The sequence below is a fragment of the Moschus berezovskii genome, chromosome 14, assembly GCF_049115385.1.
Source record: "Moschus berezovskii isolate FMDL1 chromosome 14, NW_MosBer_1.0, whole genome shotgun sequence".
NCBI classification, from domain to species: Eukaryota; Metazoa; Chordata; class Mammalia; order Artiodactyla; family Moschidae; genus Moschus; species Moschus berezovskii.
Genome location: NC_142473.1, coordinates 82624839 through 82644955, shown reverse-complemented (window position 1 = coordinate 82644955; position 20117 = coordinate 82624839). Strand labels below are relative to the sequence as shown.

Here is a 20117-nt window from a genome sequence, read left to right as displayed (position 1 = left end):
TCACTGAGCAAATATTTTTCTCATGATAATTCTTCTCATTGCTTCTTTGGCTTCTGTGTTCCTTATGCTGTATATCAGAAGATTTAGTACTGGCAGCAAAAGGGTATAGAATACAGACAAGATTTTGGTTTTCTCATCCAGGTAGCTATAGCTGGTCCCCAAATAAGTAAAAATCACTGTTCCGTAGAAGAGACTCACTACCGTTAGGTGGGAGGCACATGTGGAGAAGGCTTTGTATCTGCCTCTCAAAGACTGTGTCTTCAGGACGGTGAGAAGGATTCCCAGATAGGAACTAACCACCATCAGAAAGGTAGCCACTGACGTGGCTCCAGAGAGGACAGTAAATAAAGCCTCATGGTAATGGGTGTCAGAACAGGCGAGTTGGAAAAGCAGTGGGATATCACAGAAATAGTGGTTAATGACATTGTGCCCACAGAAAGACAGACTGAGCAAACCAGACAGGTGGGTGAGTGAGTTGGCACAACCCAGTAGATAGGAGGCAGCGACCAGGTGGATGCAGAAGGCGGGTGTCATGAGACCTTTATAGTGAAGAGGACGGCAGATGGCGAGGTACCGATCATAGGCCATGGCGGCCAAGAGGAAGCATTCCGTGGTCAGGAACAAGCTGACAAACGAGTATTGAAGGAGGCAACCGCTGTAGGAGATAACTTTCTGTCCTGCTACGCAGTTCACCAACAACTTAGGAATAGACTGAGGAAGAGCAGAAGTCCAAGAAAGCCAACTGGCTAAGGAAAAAGTACCTGGGAGAGTGGAGCTGATCACTAACCAGGATGATGGTGACAGTCCAGACATTGCCCAGGACAGTAATGAGACAGATCAAGAGGAACAGCACAAACAGGGCTGTATTCAGTTCAGGGTTAGCAGTCAGCCCCAGGAGGATGAATTCGGTTATCCCACTGACATTGCTGTCAGCCATTTACGTGACTCCTCTAAGACTGGTCTGCAGAGGGTAAGAGAAGAAAGAAAAGAAGCAAAGGAACAACTTGAATATACGAATTCCATTTGCCAGTAGCTTTAGAAAACTGCATGGTTTTAGTTAATAACCTGCAAGTGAAAGTGAAGTGTTAGGCACTCAGTCTGGTTCAGCTCTTTGCGGACCCGTGAACTGTAAACCTGCCAGGCACCTCTGTTCATGGAGTTCTGCAAGCAGGAATACTGGATTGTGTTAACATTGCTTTCTCCAGAGGATCCTCCTGACCCAAGGATGGAACCAGGGTCTCCTTCACTGTAGGCAGATTATTTACCGTCTGAGCAACCAGGGAAACCTCAATAATAATAATAATAATCTATAATAATCCAATTCTTTCAAGGATGAAAAGTTTACCGGATATAAAACTTTATTTGGTACAAAGTGTCACCAGTGCATGTAACCTGGCATTATGCACCATAAAAGAACCTCTAGAGAATTAAAGTCCTCGTGAAGAGCCCTAAGAGGTGTCTTTAACAAAGAAAATTCAGGAGATAGATCCTGGATAACAGTATTGTCCAAATTCCAGACATAGACAAGAAGCTCATATTTTTAGAAAGTACATCTGTTAATAAAGAGCAAAAAAAAATCAGTATTTAACAGGTAAATTCTTGAGACATCTAGCAAAATTATTCTCTATAACAACCTTTTCACCTAGACAAAAAACATATGTTAAGCAATAAAAACAACAAATGAATAGAACATATATATGCATATACATATGCATGTATAGAATATCATCTAATAAATTTAATGATTATCCAAACAAATGGAAAATGGCAATCATGGGCATCTAGAATATAGAAAGAAACAAATTTAAAAATTGTCTATCCTAACATACCTTACTTGTTAAAACTCACTCACTGCAGGAAGTCATTCTTTGCTCCTCTAATAGATATTAATTATTTCATCCTCTGATTTCCCATTTTATTATCCAATGGCTTGAATTAGTCCATGTTAGATTTTTTAAATAAAGATAGAAAATTTTCAATATTTTTAATCTTGGCAGTCAAAAAGTCTCAAATCTAATTTCAAGTATAATGCATATGCTTTTGGCATATTTCATCCCATACCTGAATTTTTGCTACTGCTGCTAAGTCGCTTCAGTTGTGTCTGACTCTGTGTGACCCCAGAGATGGCAGCCCACCAGGCTCTGCCATCCCTGGGATTCTTCAGGCTAGAACACTGGAGTGAATTTTTACTGTTATAATTATCCAGGAATAGTTAGATCATTATTTTCTTTTAGGCTTTTATCATATAACTCAAAGTACATAAAAGTCAAGATTCTTGTAAAGCAATTATCCTTCAATTAAAAATAAATAAATTTTAAAAAGCAAGATTTTGATATTTAATATATTGGGGAAATACTTAAGGAAGGTTTTCTTTACTGCAGAACTTTTAGGAGTGTATAGTATATGACTCTGCTTTGTGAATGCCAACAAATAAATAATATAGAACATGTTTCACATCCAATTAACAGTTGAATATATTTTCACTAAAAATTAATGAATATGACGTTCCAAAATCCGTGCTTTGGAAATAATACTCCCTGGTATTGAATGAAGAATGAATGAGTTTGGATCTCTATGCCTTGTTACCCATGTGGTGTCAAGTAAGCTATTTAATAACACTTGCGCTATGTAAGTTATTAATAACAATTCAAATACTGCAAACCATGCCACAAAATACCTTTGATTATGTCCATGTTACCAAAGCACAAGATGTAAAAAGAATGACTAGACACTTTTTACCACATTAAGCTGTGGTTTCATATCTCTTAGCTTCATTTATAACACTTCCTCAAGACATAGTTATGAGAATTAAATAAGAAAGCATGTGAAAGCTATGTTGTATACCACAGGCACTCTCTAAAAGTTTGCTTTATATCCAAAGTAAAACTAATAGGGAAAATAGAGATAAGACTGTCTGTTGACATACAGGACAAACAGCTTTTGGCTAAAGTCATTTTTTGGAACTTTGCTGTTGCAGGTTTGGTTTTGTTAGCTTTGCCTTGACTAACTTTGTTTCTTAAAAAATCAATGTGTTTCTTTAATGATGAGTTTCTTATTTCATTGATTTCATATTTCTTTTTTGCTTGAGTGTCAATCTCTCAGTCATGTCTGACTCTTTGCAGCCCCATAGACTATCACCCCAGGATTTTCTGTCCATGAAATTCTCCAGACAACAACACTGGAGTGGAATCGCCTTCTGCAGGGAATCTTTCTGACCCACAGATCAAACACAAGTCTCTGACATTACAGGCAAATTCTTTACTATCCGAGTCACCAAGGATCACTTAATTTTCCTCTACACTGCCTAATAACGTACTTTTCCTTTGCTGTAAATTCAGGTATATAAAATAAATTAATCTTTGAGTCTCAAGATTAGCTCTGGTAGTAGGACCAAATAAATGACTGTTCTTTCCCTCGGATTTAACAGAATTCATAGTTTGCAATAATTGGTTTTAGTTCTTAAAGAATTTCTTTAAATAAATTATTTCTTTTAATTTATGGAATTATGTGAGATTTTAAACATAGCTACTTGAGGAAATATGGACTAAGATCACTGATTATTTCAAGAGAGTTAGTTGACATGTATTGTGAGACAGTTCTATTTCCAGTGATTAGAGTAGCTTTGAGGCAGGTGATTTTTCTTCCCCTTCCATTCACAGCGTGTACTGAGAGTTGCTGCTTTTGAGAAGTGGAAAAGGCGTTCATAATTCCTTTGCGAGGACACATTAATGCAACACCTACCTGGTGCCAAAAGGAAGTCTGTTCCTTTCTCTTAGTTTCCTGACCTGTGTTTATATTTGGCTCTGGGCCTTTGGAGGATGTGATCACCAGGGATTCTGTGAATACTGAGTTTCATCAAAACGACTAACAAGAGGCGTGGGGAAAGTAAGGTCCCCCACTATCTTTCCGAATTGGAGCAGTTCACGGATTTGGCTTTTTCTCAGTCTTAGGGGAAATTGTTGTATAAGTTCTTGTCTAACTAATATGAGGCTCTTCATGGGAAAGTGCTTCCCTGGTGGCTCAGTGGAAAAAAGTCTGCCTGCAATATAGGAGACGTGGGTCTGATCCCTGGGTCAGGAAGATCTTCTGGGGAAGGAAATGGCAGCCCACTGCAGTACTCTTGCCTGGGAAACCCCACAGACAGTCCAGGGGGACACAAAAGAGTTGGACACAACTTAATAACTAAACAACAACAATAAGGGAAAACCAAATTATTAAAAATGAACTCCATGGTGTTTGTAATTACGATTTGCATGTGTGTGTGTGTGTGTGTAAAGAATGCTAAGTTGCATTTTTTGGTGACCATGTGCTTCTGTTGTGGTAGCTGTTGTTCAGTTGCTAGCCATGTTTGACTCTTTGTGGCCCCATGGACTGTAGCCCTCCATGGGATTTCCTAGGCAAGAATACTGGAGTGGATTGTCGCTTCCTTTTCTGAGGGATCTTCCTGACCCAGTGAATACGTGTCTCCTGCATTGCAGGTGGATTCTTGACCTCTGAGCCACCAGAAAAGGAGCCGAGATGGCACTAAGCTTGTGTGCGTGCCAAGTCACTTCCGTTGTGTCCAGCTCTTTGCAACCCTATTGATTGCAGCCCGCCAGCCTCCTCTGCTTGTGGGATTCTCCAGGCAAGAACATGAGAGTGGGCTGCCGTGCCCTCTTCCAGGGGATCTTCATGACCCAGGAACTGAACCCATGTCTCTTCCATCTCCTGCATCAGCAGGTGGCTTCTTTACACTAGCGAAGCCCAAACAAACCTGAAATCTTTGAAACATAAATTCATTGCATTGACTTGAGAGTCTCCTAATAAGTATCAAAGATGACCATAATGCCAGTTTGTCATGGCTAGTCCAGATGCTGTCACAAACTTATTTTTGTAATGATTTGGACCATTTCCAAATTGCAGACTCTAAGTTTACACATATAAAATAAAATTAGCACATATTTGATAGAGGTTCTGAGTGTTGAGAGGAAATTATGTGATATAAACATCAGCTGAGCTGTGATTTCTCTCAATATTCATATTAAAAGGTAACCAGTTTTACGTATGAAGTGCAGAGTTTAGAGCTACAAGTGCTCATTCTCAGTGTTTTTCCTGATATTTTATGTGACAATTGATAGAGTACTAACAGATATTTCATTGGTGAAGTCCTCACTGATTTCCCATTGACTGTATTTGTCATTTAAAGACATTTGGAATGTGCTTAACTCAGTTTATTTACTTTCAGGATATATACTAATATATATATATTTAGTTTGTTTCTAATTTTTGTTATATTCCTAATTTTTCAATCTAATAATATGAACTACAAATCTGCAAAAGACTCTCAATTTGTCTGAGAATTCTAAGACAGATTTCTTTTCCTCACGTAAGCAGCCAGTTTCTTTTTATAGTATAATATAGTAGCTCTTCACTGAAGAAGGGCACGGCAAACCATTTCAATATTCTTGCCTTGAGAACACTATGAACAGTATGAAAAGGTAAAAAGATAGGACACTGAAATATGAAAACTCCCCAGGTCAGCAGGTGCCCAATATGCTACTGGAGATCAATGGAGAAATAACTCCAGAAAGAATGAAGAGATGGAGCCAAAGCAAAAACAACACCCAGGTTTGGATGTGACTGGTGATGAAAGTATGGTCTGATGCTGTAAAGAACAATATGGCATAGGAACCTGGAATGTTAGGTTGATGAATCAAGGCAAATTGGAAGTGGCCAAACAGGAGATGGCAAGGGTGAGCTCACTGCAGATGGTGACTGCAGCCATGAAATTAAAATACTCTTATTCCTTGGAAGAAAAGTTATGACCAACCTAGACAGAGTATTAAAAAGCAGAGACATTACTTTGCCAACAAAGGTCCATCTAGTCAAGGCTATGATTTTTGCAGTAGTCATGTATGGATATGAGAATTGGACTATAGAGAAAGCTGAGCACTGAAGAATTGATCCTTTTGAACTGTTGTTGGAAAAGTCTCTTGAGAGTCCCTTGGACTGCAAGGAGATCCAGCCATTCCATCCTAAAGGAAATCAATCCTGAATATTCATTGGAAAGACTGACGTTGAAACTGAAGCTCCAATACTTTGGCCACCTGAGGCAAAGAGCTGACTCAATTGAAAAGACCCTGATGTGGGAAAGATTGAAGGCGGGAGGAGAAGGGGATGACAGAGGATGAGATCATTGGATGACATCACCTACTCTAGGGACATGGGTTTGAGTAAACTCTGGGAGTTGGTGATGGACAGGGAGGCCTGGCATGCTTCAGGCGATGGTTTCGCAAAAAGTTGGACATGACTGAGCGACTGAACTGAACTGATAGGAGCTCTTGGGCTTCCCAGGTGGTAAAGAATCACCTGCCAGTACAGGAGATGCAAGAGAAACAGAAAAAACATGTCAGGAACATCATCTGGAGGAGGCAATGGCAACCCACTCCCGTATTCTTGACTGGAGAATCCCAAGAGCACGGGGACCTGGAGTGCTACAGTCAAGGGGTCGCAAAGAGCCGGACATGACTTAGAGACAAAACAGCAGCAATTACACATTCACACTTAGTATAACTGTGTTTTTTTATCCAAGACCTGGGAGTCTGGCCCCTTCTTTCACAGAGACTCTACTGTATCAGGGGCTTCCCAGGAAGCATTAGTAGTGAAGAACCCTCCTGCCAATGCAAAAGCTGCAAGAGACAAGGGTTAAATCCCTGAGTGGGGAAGATCCCCTGGAGGAGAGCATGGCAACCCACTCCAGGATTCTTGCCTGGAGAATCCATGGACAGAGGAGCCTGGTGGGCTATCGTCCATCGCGTCACAAAGAGTCAGACACAACTGAAGCAAATTAGCACAGCACACAGAACATACTATTACAGAATTGTTTTTAAAAAGATTATAAAAGTTGATTTTTCTGAGTTTAATAATCTTATCTGTATACCATTCCTTGTGTTCCATACTCTAGGATACAAGATATTGAATGTTCTTGAGAAATTGTGAAGAATTATATAAAATTAGGCTTAAATATTACCATTGTTTAATTTTATTCTGAGAAAATTACTTCCATACAAATGCATTTACATGATGTCTCATACCAAAAAAAAAAAAAAAAAAATGAAAGAAAGAAAAAGGCAGCCATATAGGAGTCAAGATCAAGTAATATATTAAATGAATTGGAAATTTGTGACGGTCTGTACAAATGTCATATGCCCTTTTTGATAGTAGCGGGGGTATTATTTCATTGTAAAAAGTAAACTTTCACATGAATTTCTTTGCATGAATGGCTAATATAATAAGCATTTCAACTTGCTACCTTTTCAGGTAGTGGAACCATGTACATATTATTTTAGCTGAAACTGAGAAAAAAAATAAATTTAAAAACACGACAACATTTACTGAGCCTTCAGCTTTCTCATTGTGCTGTTTAGCCTACTTGCCACTAGTTATTTCAGTATTTAGAAAATTAAATAATATAAGTATTATTTATAAATGAAAGTATTCTTTAGAAAACTGTTTCTGTTTTCCAGATACTCCAATTTATAGCAATTTAGGGAAAGGAGATCCCTATGGGACAATCAGTATTTACAGGCCTGATTTTATCATTATGCATCTGTACATAAAATTTGTTTTTTTTTTTTTATTTTGTAAAGTTTTTAACTGAGATTTAGAGTGTACTGTCCTCACTTGCTCAGTCGTGTCTGACTCTGTGACTTCATGGACTGTAGCCCGTCAGGCTCCTCTGTCCATAGGGATTCTCCAGCCAAGAATGCTGGAGTGGGTTGCCATTTCCTTCTCCAAGAATTAACATACACATACACATAGAGAAGTCCATAGATTGACAGTGAATAGATTTTAATAGAATGAACATGGTCATGTAACTACCACTCAGAACAAGAAATGCAGCATTACCAGCAACCCAGAAGCCTCCCTCAAAATGGGAGAAAACATTTGCAAATGAAGCAACTGACAAAGAATTAATCTCCAAAATGTAAAAATCATTCATATAGCTCAGTATGAAAAAAACAAACAATGCAATCAAAATATGGGTGGAAGACCTAAACAGACATTTCTCCAAAGAAGACATACACATGTTCAACAAATATATGAAAAGATGCGTAACATCACTAATTATTAGAGAAATGCAAACCAAAACTATGATGAAGTGTCACTTCAAACCAGTCAGAATGGCCGTGATCAAAAACTGAACATATAATTTGAATCAAAAGGAAAGAAACTGGCTTCACATATTTTCTCTCCCTAGAATTCACAGAGTGTTTTCTCCTATCTAAACTACTGTCAGATAATTTTTTGTTTAATGTCTAAAGAAGATGTTGGAAGATCCTTAGAGGAAAGGGGAAGAAGTCTGATTATTAATGGTCCCTTTATTAACTTGACAGCACCCTTTCTAAACATTAAGTAAACTTTTTCAGGGTATATTTTCTGTGAGTATTAGTGGCCTTCTGTGTGAAATGGTAATGAAACCGAGACATTCTGTCTTTTTCAGTTTTGTGTGATTTAATAGTGATGGAAACCATGGTGAGAAAAAGAAAATGGTCTAGACTAACACCTGTGAGTGGAAAGAAATTAAGAACCAAGTCCTCTTTCTGACTATTTTTTTTGTGTTTGTATTCATTTTGCAGAATATCTGACTATAAGTATTTCAGGCTAATTCCAGGAACATGTATCTGTCAGTTTTTTTGGATAGTTCAAATACCAATGCCTTTTGTTTTAAAATTATTTTGCTTTTTGTCTGTGTTCAATAGAGAAAATGAGTTAAGAGATACTTCATTATTTATGAATTTTATGTTTGTGTCTCCCTATTTGTGGATGTGTCTGTGTGTCTGTGTGTGAAGAGGAACTCAAAAGCCTCTTGATGAAAGTGAAAGAGGAGAGTGAAAAGGTTGGCTTGAAGCTCAACATTCAGAAAACAAAGATCATTGCATCTGGTCCAATCACTTCATGGGAAATAGATGGGGAAACAGTGGAAACAGTGTCAGACTTTATTTTGGGGGGCTCCAAAATCACTGTGGATACTGATTGCAGCCATGAAATTAAGACGCTTACTCCTTGGAAGGAAAGTTATGACCAACCTAGATAGCATATTAAAAAGCAGAGGCATTACTTTGCCAACAAAGGTCCGTCTAGTCAAGGCTATGGTTTTTCCCGTGGTCATGTATGGATGTGAGAGTTGGACTGTGAAGAAGGCTGATCGCCGAAGAATTGATGGTTTTGAACTGTGGTGCTGGAGAAGACTCTTGAGAGTCCCTTGGACTGCAAGGAGATCCAACCAGTCCATTCTAAAGGAGATCAATCCTGGGTGTTCATTGGAAGGACTGATGCTGAAACTGAAACTCCAATACTTTGGCCACCTCATGCGAAGAGCTGACTCATTGGAAAAGACCCTGATGCTGGGAAGGATTGGGGGCAGGAGGAGAAGGGGACGACAGAGAATGAGATGGCTGGATGGCATCACCGACTCGATGGAGGTGAGTTTGAGTGAACTCCAGGAGTTGGTGATGGACAGGGAGGCCTGGAGTGCTGTGATTCATGGGGTCTCGAAGAGTCGGACATGACTGAGCGACCGAACTGAACTGAATTGTGTGTCTGTACGCATATATTTATCTCTACCGAAATACAGGAATAAAAATGTTAAGAATTAGCCAGAGATAGCTAAACTGGAACTTAGTATGGTTTGTTAGCTTAGTTTACACAATAACCAGCCATATGTACTATGACATGCTATTCTTCCAGGCCTTTTCCTTCCATTGCAAAACAGTTCATAATTTTAATAAATGCATATAAATATCATTATCCAAAGCACTCATTTGTTGACAAACAATTTGGTACATATGGCATGACATTAGCAAGGAATATGTTTCATTTCTTTAGCCCTTTTCACAGCATCCTTCACTTCCTTGTTTCTTAAGCTATAAATTAATGGGTTTAACATAGGAATAACCAGGGTATAAAACACAGATACCGCCTTTTCTTGTTCTAAGGAATACTGGGAGCTTGGTTGAATGTAGCTAAAGCTTATAGAGCCATAAAATAGAGTCACGACTGTCAGATGTGAAGCACATGTGGAGAAGGCTTTGCGTCGACCTGCTGCTGAGCGGATCCTCAGGGTAGCGGCAGTGATGAAGATGTAGGAGATCATCACAGTCATGAAAATGATCGAGGCTATCACGCCAGAGAAGATTAAAAGCAGCAGTTCATTCATGGATGTGTCAGAACAGGACAGCTTCAACAGCGGGGGAAGGTCACAGAAGAAGTGCCTGATGACATTTGGCCCACAGAAAGACAATTTCAGCAAGCCAATTGTATGAGTCAATGAGTTGATTAGGCCTCCTACGCATGATCCAATGACCAGAACAACACACACTATTTTTGTCATAGCCACGGCATAAAGCAAAGGGTTCACAATGGCCACGTAGCGGTCATAAGCCATTGCTGCCAGTAAGAAGCCCTCAGCGGTAAGGAGAGACACGAATAAAAAGTACTGCACGATGCATGCAGAGAAGGAGATTGTCTCCCGTTCAACAAAGAAGTTCAGCAGCATTCTGGGTGCAAAGACTGACGAATAGCAGGCATCAGTGAATGACAGGCAGCTGAGGAAATGGTACATGGGCGTTTGGAGTTTGGGAGTTATGTGGATTAGAAGGAGCATTCCTAGATTGCCCACCAAGGAAATGGTATAGATGAGCAGGAACACCAGGAAGAGGGCCACTTTCAGTTCAGCACAATCTGTCAGTCCCAAAAGGATAAACTCGGTCACCAGTGTAAAATTTACATCAGCCATGTGTTTGTTTATCTTGGTAACTGTTAACAAATAAATTGAGAATGACCATGCAGCATTATCAAGACTACTGGGAACCTCTAACTAGTAATATGACTTGAGTTATTGACTGCTCTGCTCTGGTTGTTTTAGCTATAAAATTAGAAAAAAATTTAACTAGAAATATCTAGTCTCTTCAAGCACTGTATATTTGCTTGTCCCATCGAAAATTCCAAGAATTGAAGCAAGAAAACGTTAGAGTCTTAGCTTCAGGATACATTCAAAATGCTGTTCTTTGTGTAAAGAAAAAACCTTAAGTGAATTTCATTTTCTGTGTGTGTGAATTGCTCAGTTGTATCCTACTCTTTGTGGCCTCATAGACTGTAGCCCGCCAGGTTCCTGTGTTCATGGGATTTTTCCAGGCAAAAATACAGGAGAGGGTAGCCTTTCTCCAGGGGATCTTTCTGATCCACAGATCAAACCCAGGTCTCCTGCAGTGCAGTCAGATTCTTTACCATCTAAGCCACCAGGGAAGCTTCTAAAATAGGCAAAATCTAGATTATAAAGCATAATTATCTAAGTTGGAAATTTAATCTGTGATACCACTGAAGTTCTCTTTTTTTATTTATTTACTTTATGGTCACACAACTTCATTTTTTTTTCATATGTTCCCCATCTTGAACCCCCCTCCCACCTTCCTCCCCATCCTATCCCTCTGGGTCATCCCAGTGCACCAGCCCCGAGCATCCTGTATCATGCATCGAACTTGGACTGGCGATTCGTTTCACATATGATAATATACATGTTTCAGTGCCATTCTCCCAAATCATCCCACCCTCGCCCTTTCCCAGTCCCTGGAGTCCAGTGGTTAGGACTCCACATTTCCACTGCAGGGGGGTGTAGGTTTGATCTCTGATCAGGGAACTAAGATCCCACAGTCAAAAACTGAAAGAAAAAAACCTTTTAAAAATGATACAATTGAACTTATTTACAGAATAGAAACAGACTTACAGACATAGAAAACAAACTTATGGTCTCCAAAGGGAAAGGGGATGGGGAGATATAAAGTAAGAATTTGAGAGTAACATACGCACACTACTCTAAATGGAATAGACAAAAACAAAGATCTGCTGAGCCACACAGGGAGCTGTGCTCAGTATTTCATAGTGAGCTGTATAGGAAAAGAGTCTGAAAACGAACCCATATACATCATACAGAAAGCATTCATGTGTATTATACACACACACATATAGAGAGAGAGAATCACTTTGCCATATACCAGAAACTAACACAATATTGTAAATCAACCACACAGCAACAACAACAAAATAAAACATACCAGATTTAATTGTGGCTAATGTCATATCTATAAATATCTGAGCATAAACCGTATCATAACCTTTAAACTTGTTTTCCCGCTTATGTTTTCATGTTTAGTGTGTAGTCCACATTCTTTTAAACTTTGATTTGACAAAAGGCAAGGTCCCAATATCACAAATTCTGGATTCATTCTTAGAAAATAGCCAGAAGCATTGGCTTTTGAGAAGAATGTCCACTCGAAATTGAGAGAGAGAGGGTACTCTGAGCTGAAATATGAAATATGATAAATAGAACTTATAATTGGCCTTTTTTGGGAAAAACTTCTTTTTAAAAGAATTTATTGAAATAGTTGGCATGTTTAGGTGGTTCTCATTTTCCAAAATGACAAGTCATGCAACAATGTACTCCTACATTCACATGACAGCGTGGAAAGTCTTATAGAATAAACGACATAAGAAGCAGACCTGTCACTAATCTACTTCGGATGGTTTGTAGTAACAATGCATTTCTAATGCAAAGGAACACCGATGGCCTTTGCTATCCAACAGAAACGCCATACTCAAGAGACTCCGGACACAATCTTTATACTCTTCTGAGTAAAGCAAGTTTATTAAATAAAGCCAACCTATAAAACATACAAGTAATTCTCTGAAATAATTTTTTCCATGGTATTGCAACAGCTTTCTTAAAAGATGCCACGTCTTTTCCACTTAACCAATGCACATCTTCTGAGCACTTGGAAAGTCCCATAAAATAAAACCAACCTATAGAACATATGGCTACTTCTTTGCAGTATTTTTTTCATGATATCGCAGCAAGTTTCTTAAAATATGCCATGTCTTTTCCAATGCACATTTATTATTTCTAAATATGGCCCACAAAATGGAACTCTTTTTTACATTTATATTAAAAATGAAAACATTGTAAATAAGTCAGGATTACTAGTGCAACCTTGACTCAGATGTTAAAAAAATCTTCCTGCAATCTGCCTGGGTTCAGTCTCTGGGTTGGAAAGATCCCCTGGAGAAGGAAATGGCAACCGAATCCTGGGAAATCCCATGGACAGAAGAACCTGGCTGGCTACAGTCCACAGGGTGCAAAGAGCCAGACAAGACTGAACAAACCACACACACACACGGTAACTCTGCTTCCGCAGAATAAAGGATAGGGTTTCCTTGGTTTTATCATCCTTTCACATGGGAAACGCTAGCCCTGTGTTCAGTATGTAAAGCCCAATATTTCCTTATTTCCTATTATTCTAATGATCTCACAGTATTGTTCTTCTAACACCTTTATAGATTAGAATATCTGTGGAGACAGGTGAATAATCTTAACAAGGTTACAGAGTTATGATTTATATTGAAATTCATTCTTTAGAAAATATTCCAAATTGAATTCAAACATTCATTTTTATTACTCCCAAAGAATTTATTCATTTTATTACTCCCAAAGTTTCATGACAACTTTGAGGTTAATATGGAGAAAGAGACTTAAGTGGTGGATATAGAAGGAGATGAGAGCCAAATTACACATCCCTCCCTACCCTATACCTTGAAGTCTTTATCACATTAAAATCTGAATGTGATTTTCTTCTTCTTCTTCTTTGTATTTCAACTTATTGACAGAATACATATATACTGAGTATTGCATAAATTTTACTTACCAGTGAGTGGAAGAAAAAAAATGTGCAACAACTTATGAGCCTAAACATAAATGTGCAACTCAGTTATGAGCCTCATCACCACCCATTCTTGTGGTCTATTTTTCTATATTTCCCCCCAAACAAAAACTAGCACACAAAAGATAGTTAAATCTGTTGGTTTGCAGTGATGTGTAAATTAAGTCAGTGGCAGAACTTAACAGGTAGTAGATTTGAAATTTAATTTTTTTAATAAAAGAACAATATTGTAAAGTGATTAGGCTCCAATTAAAATAAACTAAAAAAATTTTAAATTTAAAAAAGAACAAAAAGCACAGATTCCATGCTGTCAATGCAAGAGCAAGATGAACAAAGAACAATCATATCAGAAAACAAATTTAGTTTAAAAGTTCATTTATATAATTACCTCAGTTCAAATGGGAATAGAGTCTCTGGAGTTCATCTTGTGACCAAAGGATATAATAAATATGTTATTAAAAGTTCTCTGTGTATCTTGAGGGATTTAGGAAACACAGAAATGCAATTGCCCCCTTAAGGCATTTCACTTCCTTACTTTACAGTGAATAAAGGAAATTTGCCACAAATAAAGAGAAAAAAACTCTGTGTGTGTGTGTGTGTGTGTGTATACATACCAACAAAGGTCTGTCTAGTCAAAACTTCGGTTTTTCCAGTAGTCATGTATGGATGTGAAAGTTGGACTATAAAGAAATCTGAGCACTGAAGAATGCCATTCTCCCAAACCATCCCACCCTCGCCCTCTCCCAGAGAGTCCAAAAGAGAAGATTTTCAGAGTGTATTATCTGTGCCTAATGTCTGAAACACACACACATATTCAAATAAACACACAAACAGAAACAAAAGCAAACATCAGTGAACTTTAAGGTAGTAGAACAAGACTTAATAATTTAAAAATCTTTCCCTTTACTTCCTTGGATTGTAAGAATGTTATCAAGAAAATTACAATTAAAATTACTACTTCTTAAAAGCTTCCTTGCAAAAATCCAACCATTCATCCAGTCTAGCCTGTGTTTGCTGATAAAAATTTGGGGGGTTTAAAGAGTCAGACATGACTGAGCAACTGAACTGAACTGAAATGAATCTTATCTTAAAATGAATCGTGAGCGATTCTGGTAGCAGTATATGGGTATATATATATATACCCATATATACCCATATACTGCTACCAGAATATATATATACACGAACTGTCCTTTATTTTTTATTCTATAATCAACTACAATTTTCCAACCTAAATGCAAATTTCTTAAATCTCTGAATTAACAGCTGATGGGGCAAAAGTTAGGAGTGGGGGTTAGGTGATATTCTAAGCTTGAGTTAGGCCAGAAGATACTCCATTATTTGATGAGACCTATGGGCTGCCATCTATGGGGTCACACAGAGTCAGACACGACTGAAGCGACTTAGCAGCAGCAGTAGCAGCAGAGCATTTTAAGCGCTTGATGTGTTTTCTGTTTGTTTGGTCTTTTAAAATATATAATCCATTTTCAGTCCACATATGCCGTATTTATATAAGAAATGCACAATTGACTCTTGAATAATGTGTTGGGGTGCCAGTCCTCTTGTGAAGTTGAAAAATCAATGTGTAATTGAGAGTCTTCCCTCTGTTTTTGTGTTTTTGTGATTCATCCACTTCTACAAATTCAACTGAGGATCCTTTAGTAATGTAGTAGCTACAGTTGAAACAAATTGATGCATTAATGGACCACTGCAGACAGAAGATGAGCTATTTGGATGGCATCACAAGTCAATGGACATGAGTTTGAGCAAGCTCTGGTGGTTGGTGATGGACAGGGAAGCCTGGCATGCTGCAGTCCAGTTCAGTTCAGTCACTCAGTCATGTCTGACTCTTTGCGACCCCATGGACTGTAGCACGCCAGGCCTCCCTGTCCATCACCAACTACTGGAGCTTGCTCAAATTCATGTCCACTGAGTCGGTGATACCATCTAATCATCTCATCCTCTGTTGTCCCCTTCTCCTCCCGCCTTCAATCTTTCCCAGCACAGGGTCTTTTCCAATGAGTCAGTTCACATCATGTGGCCAAAGTATTGGAGTTTCTGCTTCAACATCAGTCCTTCAATGAATATTCAGGACTGGTTTCTTTTAGGATGGACTGGTTGGATCTCCTTGCAGTCCAAGGGACTCTCAAGAGTCTTCTCCAACACCACAATTCAAAAGCATTCAGCACTCAGCTTTCTTCAGAATCCAAATCTCACATCCATACATGACTGCTGGAAAAACTATTGCTTTGACTAGATGGACCTTTGTTGGCAAAGTAATGTCTCGGCTTTTTAATATGCTGTCTAGTTTGGTCACAGCTTTTCTTCCAAGGAGAAAACATCTCTTAATTTCATAGCTGCAGTCACCATCTGCAGTGAGTTTGCAGCATCAAAATGTAGTCTCTCACTATTTCCATTGTTTCCCCATCTATTTGCCATGACGTGATGGGACCGGACGCCATAATCTTAGTTTTCTAAATGTTGAGTTTTAAGCCAACTTTTTCAAGCCTTAATTAGTTACTGTGTGAATATGCCCTTTGGGACACAGGGAGGTCTAGGAGGATAAAAGCCTTCTTTCTACAAATAAGAAACTGGGGGACAAGGTTTTTGTATTTGAAAGGGCCCCAGGGTCTCCTCTGCATTTCAATCCCACTTTTCTCAGATCATCTCCAACCTTGTGGGGAACAAGTGATGGACAAGAGATCCCATTTTGCATAGAGATGTTAATCATAAGCTCAGCAGCGGGGCTCAATTTTAATAGGACCTAGTTTCAACATGACAAAATAGATGGCATGAGTCCACTAAAAAAGATGTATAACTTGAGAGTTGTGAGTTAAGTTCTATTTGGGGCAAAATTAAGACTGCAGCCAGGAGGCAGCATCTCACATAGCTCTGAGAGACTGCTCCAAAGCGGCAGTGGGTTAAAGTCAATATATAAGGCTTCTGTATGTACAAAAGTAGCTCCTTTATCAACACCAATAAGTTATCACCTGAAAGTCTGCACTATGAGCAGCCTTCTCTGTAAGAGTCACTTTTAAATCTATATTAACATGGATTTAATTATCACAAATCAGGAGAAACTTTATAATCACATTGTAACCTACTCTTAGTCTGTTCCTTTTTAGACCCTTCCTTTGCTTCTTCATCTTGATAAATTATCCTCAGTGAAATACTTGTGGTGGTCCAGGCACGTGTTGGAAAAGAATTTCCAGACAATAGACAGACTGCGAGGGAATTAAAGTTTATTAGAATGGGAGATGCTGTTAGAACAGCAGGCCAGCTCAAGGTATAACCGACGTGGAACGGGGATCCTTAGTCCACTTTTATACCCAGGGTACAAGGAGTGGGATAGAGGTCTTGAGAGTCATTTGCTGATTGGATGAGACATGGATACTGGGTGGGAGGAGAGTAATGCAAATGCCTTGTCCCCTCCTGTGGGGTAGGAGGGGAGACAGGTTATACTGCTCAGGAGGACCTGAAATCCATTAATGGTTACAACATGGGGAGGGAAGGCCCACAGGGTCTGTTTCCTCTGTTCCTGCGTCCAGGACCCTCCTTGGTTGTATCTGCTCTTTCGTCCTTGGATCACCAGATTCACTCTCTTTATTTTTAGGGCCAGTTCTTTGGCCCCTTTTACACCCTGCTCACGTCTAACTATCTACCTTTTCCCTTCTCACACACTTGAGAACCCAGTGATAACCGCTCTGACTTCTTCAGGCTGTACAGGGGTGTCGTGAAGCTCTGGGTTTCCTTCGCCTGCTCTCTGTCAGGGTGCATTTAGGAGATGAAAAGGTGACTTGTTTCAGCATTGTCCAGGTGTTAGTCTGGAGAAGGCGATGGCACCCCACTCCAGTACTCTTGCCTGGAAAATCCCATGGACGGAGGAGCCTGGTAGGCTGCAGTCCACGGGGTAGCGAAGAGTTGAACACGATTAAGAGACTTCACTTTCACTTTTCACTTTCATGCATTGGAGAAATGGCAACCCACTCCAGGGTTCTTGCCTGGAGAATCCCAGGTACGGGGGAGCATGGTGGGCTGCCGTCTATGGGGTTGCACAGAATCAGACACGACTGAAGTGACTTAGCAGCAGCAGCAGCAGGTATTGGTCAGGGAAATTCTTGTCGTACTTGGAGACTTGCTGTATTCTAGAAGAAACAAACTTAACAAGAAAGTTAAAGTACATGGCCCAAAGACGAATAGAAGTAGAAAAGCTGCTTGGGGCCTAGCCAGGAGAACCAGGACCAGACATTGGTTCACACCTTCTCTAGGTATGAGAAGATGCAAGAATTTGGGCTCATAAAATCTTTACCTGAAAACGTCTGACTCTCTGAAGGCCAGTTCTTCTGGGGTTTTCCCAGAGCACGGAGTGCCTTGTTTCTGAATTCCACCCTGAACTCCTTTCAGGGAGTGTTGAGGTCTGGCAGCTTGCAGTGGTCATGATGTAATCTTTGTAGGGGCAGCTGGCAAGTGCCAGCTTCCAGTCAGCAGAGTCCCTTCAAAGCCACTATTTGCCTATGTTTTGGGGGCATCTTATGGCCATTGCATCCCACGGGGCTGGGAAAGGTCATTCCCAGGTCCAGGGAAGATTCCATTGATAGGCCCCTCCGTGTGCTGTTATTATTGGACCAGGCCTTGCGAGAGCAAAAGCTTCTGGGTCACATCCGTCTTACTAGCCTCTTGGTCCAGGAAAATATTCCCTCTTGTTGCCACTTCCCATATCTAGACTTACATTATTACAATCATTGATCTCATATGGAACTGCATATCAGCATTTTATCACAGGCTCAGTCACACATTTGGTTAGGTAAGAATCTTCTGAAACAAGTGACATAGAAAATAATACAGCTATAGCTAGAAATTATTAGTCAGGTCGTAAATAAGAATGGTAATTCATGAACTTTCACTAGGTAGAGCCCAGTATTCCCCAGGTCATCTGACTTCATTTGTTAAATGACTGTAGCCTGGTGTTAATCTCCTGATTGTACATCATGGAGCATCTGATCTTTATCTGAAGGTTGGTTACTGAGATAAGCTTTAGAAACAAACTTAGAGTGCCCTTTTTAATAATTAAATTAAATTTTTGAGCAATATAACATAGCAAGGAACTATCTCAAGAGTCTTAGTAAACAAAACTAGAAACTTAGTTTAACAATTAGCAAAACTTAATATTCAGTGAAACATGATTTTTTCATTATGAGGGCATTAACCCTGAAGCCAGAGAAGGCTTTAATTCGTCAAATGAAAATGAGGTTTGTCAGGGAGCCAGGTAAAGCCAAGGAGCCATCTTGGATTTCCCATAGCCCTGACTCTTTGATTTACAGCTATTGTTCACCCATTTTTAATTGCCTGATTTAGGAGTAGACTGTTGCCTTGTTTTAAGGACATCAGGATAGCAAAAGTCTAACAGTTAGGGGTTAGTTTTTTGTAGAAGCAGAATGAGCTTTTACATGTACCATAATCTTAAATAATGCTTATTTACTTTATCAAAGGCACAAAAGATTTTAAAAACAAATATAAATCACTTAAAGGCAAAGAAATTCATAATCTGTTATTGAAAGCTTCATTCTAAGAAAACTCTCTTAACATAGAGAGTAGACTAAATCCAGTCTGTTACCAGTTTACCAGATAACAAACAAAGTTGTTTATTAGTCAATCTTAGAAAAAGTCTTTTCCATACACCTTGAAGAGCAGTATTTTTCTAAAGGCATGAGAGTGAAACCATAGAAGACATGTTTAAAATCTAATTAAAATGCAGTTGACAAAGTAGCCTGGTCATTGCTGTGACTTGCAACACTTTCACATGATAACTAGAATTATAACTGAAAACATTTTACCAGGACATATCAGATTTTCATGAATTCCACATAATTTCTAGGATATTTATACAAGTAACATCAATACACAATATAACCTGAGAAGATTTGTCAGTCCTCCCACAATACTTCCCATGTAATTTAACATGTCAAATGAACTCAGGTAGTTTAACAGCTCTTTTGGATGTCTCAGGGGCCCTCTGAAGCATCCCAAAGTCAGCTAGAAGTCAAGTTATTTAGGAAGTGTTGTCAATAAATATCAAAAGGGTTTATAACACTCAATCAGATATAAGCATATATATCACTGTGAAACAATATATTCACTCAGCCAAAAAACAAAGATTTCAAAGGTAAACATAGAACAGATCACTTCAGCCAGTCCAGGTTTGATGCATGATACAGGATGCTCGGGGCTGGTGTACTGGGATGAACCGGAGGGATGAGATGGGGAGGGAGGTGGGAGGGGGGGTTCAAGAACTGATCTTTATACTAGCATTCTATAGATTGGTGAACAGAAATACCAGTGATAATTTCTTTTAAAATTTGCTTTCTT

The 20117-nt window shown here is 39.2% G+C and overlaps 1 protein-coding gene and 1 pseudogene across 1 annotated transcript; both read right to left on the bottom strand.

Moving 5' to 3' along the window:
* Positions 1-937, bottom strand: LOC129537487 (olfactory receptor 5J3-like; annotated as a pseudogene).
* Positions 938-9838: 8901 nt separating this feature from the next.
* LOC129537485 (olfactory receptor 5J3-like) lies at positions 9839-10801 on the bottom strand. Its single transcript, XM_055396878.2, has one exon. It carries the CDS (start codon positions 10775-10777, stop codon positions 9839-9841), a length of 939 nt encoding a protein of 312 aa, XP_055252853.2. The 5' UTR covers positions 10778-10801.
* Positions 10802-20117: the final 9316 nt, after the last annotated feature.